The 7,544-nt window shown below is 45.9% G+C and overlaps 1 protein-coding gene across 1 annotated transcript; it reads right to left on the bottom strand.

The window, feature by feature from the left end:
- Positions 1–829: 829 nt before the first annotated feature.
- Positions 830–3,016, bottom strand: LOC123186670 (uncharacterized). Its single transcript, XM_044598386.1, has 3 exons — positions 2,228–3,016; positions 1,846–2,093; positions 830–1,720 (listed from the first exon to the last, which is right to left on the bottom strand). The coding sequence occupies exons 1-3, from the start codon at positions 2,949–2,951 to the stop codon at positions 1,040–1,042; spliced, it is 1,653 nt and encodes a 550-aa protein (XP_044454321.1). The 5' UTR covers positions 2,952–3,016; the 3' UTR covers positions 830–1,039.
- Between the last annotated feature and the right edge of the window lie 4,528 nt (positions 3,017–7,544).

Raw genomic sequence — 7,544 nt, 5'->3', positions numbered from 1 at the left:
GGGTACGACGCTCCCATCCAATCTTCCACATCGAGCAGCATCAAACCATGCCATTAGTCTTTCTTCTGGAAAGATCCTTTGAGATCTCACATTCAGATTTTCATGAAATGTTCAAGAAAACCGGCGTGAAAAACATATAGTTTGCTAAACTGATGATAGAAACGGTCTTGGATATAAAATAGGAGGGCAAGGCTTCTTCCTCTCATTCAGCTTATGCTGTAAAAGACAATAGATAACTGAATGACATATACCATGTAAGTCTCTACAACATAAAAGGAACAAAGGAGATAATATGAAAATAAACAGTATAACTAACTAATGCAACTTCAATGAAAAGAATATTAGAGAATACAAGTTATTTGTAGAAATCAAAACAGAATAGTTAAAATGACATAATTTAAGAATTTGTAGTCGACAGACACACAAAGCTTGGTCTACTTGAACAAACGAACAACCACCTACTGGGAAAACAGAAGTAGATAGGTATAACTGGGCAAAGGGTAGCATACCATACTTCATAGCATTTTTTTGTCATAACGTTCTGCAGCATAGCGGAGCACCAAGTTGATCACAAGTTAAACAAGAGTGATCAGTGGTTCAGGAGCAAGTTGACATGCCTGCATACTGTGTACAACTGATGCCATGTCACCGGTGAAAATTGAGTGCAGAGGTTTTAAGCAAGACAAAAAGAAAACTCAGCATTTCGCCGCAGCTCAAGTTCCTAGGAAACCACACCCATTTGATTCTAGTTGTAACAGAATGAAAGCAACTATTATTCTAGAGAGAGAAACATGCATATATTAACAAAACATTCAGACACTATGCATAATGTGGCTGCTTAACGGTCAGACCAGAAATACTTCCAAGCATGACTTGCAAGTTATAGCAGTAATGTAAGTACAAATACACCATCTAGACTTGGCCTATAAAACAGAGCCGATACACACAGTCAAACATCTTACATAGCAGATCGATACAGCAATAGGTTCACATCTTACATAGCTGATCAAATACATGAGCACCATCCAACATATCCCCCTCACAGAATAACCTTTCTGGTGAAAGCACTGCTAACAATAGGTGACCAAGCAATGGTAATCTTCACCTTAGAGCCGTTGAGGTCACATTTATGCTTACTTAGGCCGCAGTATTGAGGCCTGACCATGACATGAGCTTGCACAGAACCACCGGGAGAGTAGGCTTCTATGACAACTTTCAGGGTTTCTTCCAATTCTTCAGAATCTACACTCACTGTCCGTAATTCAACAGAAACAACATGCCTTGACAGATCAAGGTAACCATCTTCTTCGCCTATTGGCATCTTCCCGCCAGCACAATAACGAGAATCAAGCAATACAACTTGGGTGGGAGTGGCAGGGCCTCTACCATCTTTCTGAGGTGGTGAGGAGCAAGCAACTCTGCCTCCATAACTGAAAGGGCTTTGACTGCCTTTAACAATGCCGACACGCAAGAAAGTGGCTTGGACTGCTCCACGATACAGTTTCTGCAGGCTTAACTCGGTTGTGCAAAGACAGTTGTCAAAGGTGACAGTATAGAAACCATTATGGGTCTGATAACCACCGTAATGGCTTCTGCTATTGATCAACACGCTGTCTTCAGACTTTGCTGCGCCGCCCTTAAGTTTTAGTTGGACTTCAAACTCAAGAGGGCGGTCGGCTGAGATTGCACGAGATGGGCCAGTCAAGCACAAAAAGGGGTCCTGCAGGCGCCATCATCACACACACTGAATGAATTGCAGCAAACCGATGGATCAACAAACTAGGACACATGCATGCAACAAAGAGGAGATAAAAGGAAAGTTAACAGAATACGGCAGGCGCTTACTTCTTGGGTGATCTCTTGGAAGTTGTCCCTTTGCCGGTGGAAGAGAACGTTGCGCTTGCGATCTACATTGTCTCGTGCGGCGACTACGCCGTACACTTTGAGTGGCCATTGCAGGAGTGGCCATTCCAGGTCCAAACTGATGTTGGCAATCTTGAAGGAGAAGATCTGCAAGGTGATCCCACGAGTAGTATAATCGGATGGGACCTGTCTGGGTGTGTAGTGTGTAAAGTGCATGGGGCTCACTAGGGCTGCACGCACAATTTTGTTGTTAAGAAAAAATAATTAACATGCGATCGATCCTAATAAACCATGAATTAGTACTTGCTACAAGGATTGAATCAGCTGCATTGATAGGAATCATACAAAGCAAAAAATGTCTTACTTGTGTATCCAAAGTGTCTAACTTTAGATTCGACGCCTTGACGGTAGGAATCAAAGACCTCCTGCTCCTCCTCCATCTCCTTCCTTGCCCTCTCCTTGGGATCCTTCTCCTCCTCCGGCGCCACATAGTCCTCCTCATACGGGTACTTGTGCCAGAAAGGTTTCAGTTGCGATTTGAGCTTGGACATGCTGCCCTGCAGATCAGCCAACTCTTTTCGGATGCCGTCGATCACGGGCTTCGCCTTGTCCTTATCTTCTTCAGTCTCTTTGCTGCTGCTGAGCGGGGCTGATGGTATGATCCTGTATCTCATTAAAGACGCCATCTCGTCCATCTGCACACAGAGCCGCTCGATCTCCTTCTCGGAGATGACGGGGCTTGTTCTGACTAGGTCCATCTCCTCCGGTGTCGTCTTGTTCTTGATCTGCTGCTTTGATTTGCCTCCGTTCATCTTGTCCTTGTGAACCTCCTCCTCCGCAACCTCGCCATACTTGAATTGGGTCATCTCTGTATCCACATGCCCGCCTCTGGCAGCCATGGACTCAATGGCCTCATCCGAATCCATCCGCTCGCCGATCTTGCCGTCCCTGGTAGCCATGGCCTCAATCTGATCCTCAGCGACAACTGAACTCGTACCCGGACCGCCCAGCTTGCGGATTTTGAACGGCGGAGGGTTCACCAGACAAGGCCCCCCCTCCACCACGTCTTCCCCGCCGCCATCCGCCATCGCAATTCTTGTGGTGGTGGTGAGATTGTTATACCCGCCGCCGCCGCCGCTGCTCTCCGCTTATGGACGAGAACAGGCCAGGGTTGGTTGTTGCTACTTGTAGTCGGACAGCCCAGCTACGTTGTTGTGTCGTCCGACTGCATCTCGAAACCAGAGTATTTTCATCTTTTTCGCTATTTTTAGAAAATTTTAAAAAATATTAAAAAAATTAAAATGCCTACGTGTATTTCAAAAATTCTTCGTGCTACTTAACAAAAGTCCATGTGTTTTAATAAAAAAATCATGACTTTTTAATAAATATACAATTCAAAATAAATGTACACACATTTAAACAAAATCATGATATTTTCTATAAAATATTCGTGCGATGTAAAATGTGTTCGCGCAATTTTGTAAATATTTCCATTACATAAACAAAAAGTACTCGTAACCATTAAAAATATCACACTTTAAAAAAAATGTTTGAGCATTTAAAAACGTTTAAGAAAATTTCATGAAAGTTAGAAAGAATTTTATAAAATTATTCATGACATACTAAAAAAATTGTGACATTTATGAAAAAAAGATCTTATCAAGTAAAAATTATGCCACATAAGTCGTGAAAAAGTAAATAGTTTTACTCTTTATAGGAATATAAATAACTAAAGATCCTCCTCATATCTTAATTTTCCCTTCAAAATTTCTAATGTTTCTGTTTTTTCACCTGGTACCATGTCACCGGTCCAGCTTTGAATAGGACGAGCGAACTAAATTCTTCTAAAGCCACCAACAATAGTGTACACAGAACAAGCACAGCCCTACGATTTAATCCATCTAATCTCTACTTCTCTTCTCTACTACTATTAAAAGAGTGAACAAAAATCCCCTTAAAGCCATACCACAAAGTGTACACAAAGAAACCAGCACCCTTCGATCTAATCCACTTAACTACATCTAAGAGTCAGTATTGCTTTGATGGTCTTCCATCTAATTCAATGGCCAAGATTTAATGTTCTGCCACCAGGATCGCGTCTGCCACTCCGGATCAGTTCCACAACCGCCGGCTGAAAAAAAGGCAGAAAATCCCCACGCCGCACGAGCACGTCGTTGTCACAATCGCCATCGGCCAAACCTTCCTCCCCCGCCCAATCCTAGGTACGGTCGCCAAGCCGCCCATAGCTGTCGCACCTCCCTTCACCGCCAGCCCTAACTCCGGTGGCCGCGCCGCCCGGCCCTAGCTCCGGTTGTCGTGCCGCCCATGACGCCGAGAGCGGAGACGAGGGCAATTTCTACTGGTATGTCGCGGCCGAGCCGGAGCTCCAGGCCATCAAAATTTTGTACGCCGTGAGTAGGCCAAGCCGCCAATCCCGTCCGGCCTCGACTGTGAAGGAAATATGCCCTAGAGGCAATAATAAAGTTATTATTTATTTCCTTATATCATGATAAAAGTTTATTATTCATGCTAGAATTGTATTAACCGGAAACATAATACATGTGTGAATACATGGACAAACAGAGTGTCACTAGTATGCCTCTACTTGACTAGCTCGTTAATCAAAGATGGTTATGTTTCCTAACCATGGACAAAGAGTTGTTATTTGATTAACGGGATCACATCATTAGTTGAATGATCTGATTGACATGACCCATTCCATTAGCTTAGCACCCGATCGTTTAGTATGTTGCTATTGCTTTCTTCATGACTTATACATGTTCCTATGACTATGAGATTATACAACTCCCGTTTGCTAGAGGAACACTTTGTGTGCTACCAAACGTCACAACGTAACTGGGTGATTATAAAGGAGCTCTACAGGTGTCTCCAAAGGTACATGTTGGGTTGGCGTATTTCGAGATTAGGATTTGTCACTCCGATTGTCGGAGAGGTATCTCTGGGCCCTCTCGGTAATGCACATCACTTAAGCCTTGCAAGCATTGCAACTAATGAGTTAGTTGCGGAATGATGTATTACAGAACGAGTAAAGAGACTTTCCGGTAACGAGATTGAACTAGGTATAGGATACCGACGATCGAATCTCGGGCAAGTAACATACCGATGACAAAGGGAACAACGTATGTTGTTATGCAGTCTGACCGATAAAAGATCTTCGTAGAATATGTAGGAACCAATATGGGCATCCAGGTCCCGCTATTGGTTATTGACCGGAGACGTGTCTCGGTCATGTCTACATTGTTCTCGAACCCGTAGGGTCCGCACGCTTAAGGTTTTGATGATAGTTATATTATGAGTTTATGCGTTTTGATGAACCGAAGGTTGTTCGGAGTCCCGGATGTGATCACGGACATGACGAGGAGTCTCAAAATAGTCGAGACATAAAGATTGATATATTGGAAGCCTATGTTTGGATATCGGAAGTGTTCCGGGTGAAATCGGGATTTTACCGGAGTACCGGGAGGTTATCGGAACCCCCCGGGAGGTATATGGGCCTTAGTGGGCCTTAGTGGAAGAGAGGAGAGGTAGCCAGAAGTGGGCCGTGCGCTCCTCCCTCCCTTGGTCCGAATAGGACAAGGAGAGGGGCCCCCCCTTCCTTCTCTCTCTTCTCTTCCCCCCTTACCGAATCCTATTCCAACTAGGAAAGGGGGGGGAGTCCTACTCCCGGAGGGAGTAGGACTCCTCCTGGCGCGCCTCTCCAGGCCGGCCGCACTCCCCCCTTGAGCCTTTATATATGGAGGCAGGAGCACCCCCTAGAGACACAAGTTGATCCACGTGATCATATTCTTAGCCGTGTGCGGTGCCCCTTTCCACCATAGTCCTCGATAATATTGTAGCGGTGCTTAGGCGAAGCCCTGCGACAGTAGTACATCAAGATCGTCACCACGCCGTCGTGCTGACGGAACTCTTCCCCGACACTTTGCTGGATCGGAGTCCGGGGATCGTCATCGAGCTGAACGTGTGCTAGAACTCAGAGGTGCCGTAGTTTCGGTGCTTGATCGGTCGGGCCGTGAAGACGTACGACTACATCAACCAAGTTAACACTTCCGTTGTCGATCTACAAGGGTACGTAGATCACACTCCCCCTCTCGTTGCTATGCATCACCATGATCTTGCGTGTGCGTAGGAATTTTTTTGAAATTACTATGAAACCCTTCAGTGGCATCCGAGCCTAGGTTTTATGTGTTGATGTTATATGCACGAGTAGAACACAAGTGAGTTGTGGGTGATATAAGTCATACTGCTTACCAGCATGTCATACTTTGGTTCGGCGGTATTGTTGGACGAAGCGGCCCGGACCAAAATTACGCGTACGCTTACGCGAGACCGGTTCTCCCGACGTGCTTTGCACAGATGTGGCTTGCGGGTGACAGTTTCTCCAACTTTAGTTGAACCGAGTGTGGCTACGCCCGGTCCTTGCGAAGGTTAAAACAACACCAACTTGACAAACAATCGTTGTGGTTTTGATGCGTAGGTAAGATTGGTTCTTGCTTAAGCCCGTAGCAGCCACGTAAAACTTGCAACAACAAAGTAGAGGACGTCTAACTTGTTTTTGCAGGGCATGTTGTGATGTGATATGGTCAAGACATGATGCTAAATTTTATTGTATGAGATGATCATGTTTTGTAACCGAGTTATCGGCAACTGGCAGGAGCCATATGGTTGTTGCTTTATTGTATGCAATGCAATCGCGCTGTAATGCTTTACTTTATCACTAAGCGGTAGCGATAGTCGTGGAAGCATAAGATTGGCGAGACGACAACGATGCTACGATGGAGATCAAGGTGTCGCACCGGTGACGATGGTGATCACGACGGTGCTTCGAAGATGGAGATCACAAGCACAAGATGATGATGGCCATATCATATCACCTATATTGATTGCATGTGATGTTTATCTTTTATGCATCTTATCTTGCTTTGATTGACGGTAGCATTATAAGATGATCTCTCACTAATTATCAAGAAGTGTTCTCCCTGAGTATGCACCGTTGCGAAAGTTCTTCGTGCTGAGACACCACGTGATGATCGGGTGTGATAGGCTCTACGTTCAAATACAACGGGTGCCAAACAGTTGCACACGCGGAATACTCAGGTTATACTTGACGAGCCAAGCATATACAGATATGGCCTCGGAACACGGAGACCGGAAGGTCGAGCTGTTGGGGAACGTAGCATAAATTCAAAATTTTCCTACGTGTCACCAAGATCTATCTATGGAGTCATCTAGCAACGAGGGAGGAGTGGATCTACATACCCTTGTAGATCGCACGCGGAAGCGTTCAAGAGAACGGGGTTGATGGAGTCGTACTCGTCGTGATTCAAATCACCGATGATCCTAGCGCCGAACGGACGGCACCTCCGCGTTCAACACACGTACGGAGCGGAGACGTCTCCCACGCCTTGATCCAGCAAGAAGGAGGGAGAGGTTGATGGAGATCCAACAGCACGACGGCGTGGTGGAAGTAGCGGGATTCCAACAGGGCTTCGCTAAGCGCTGCGGGAGGAGGGAGATGTGTCACGGGAGGGAGAGGGAGGCGCCAGGCCTTAGGTTTGGTTGCTCCTCCTTTCCCCACTATATATAGGGCCAAGGGAGAGGGGGGAGGCGCAGCCCTTGCCCCTTCCTCCAAGGAAGGGTGCGGCCAAGGGGGGGAGGAGTCC

This window comes from Triticum aestivum, chromosome 2A (assembly GCF_018294505.1).
Source record: "Triticum aestivum cultivar Chinese Spring chromosome 2A, IWGSC CS RefSeq v2.1, whole genome shotgun sequence".
Lineage (NCBI taxonomy): Eukaryota > Viridiplantae > Streptophyta > Magnoliopsida > Poales > Poaceae > Triticum > Triticum aestivum.
The sequence above is the reverse complement of the archived record's forward strand: the minus strand, read 5'-3'. Positions and strand labels throughout refer to the sequence as shown.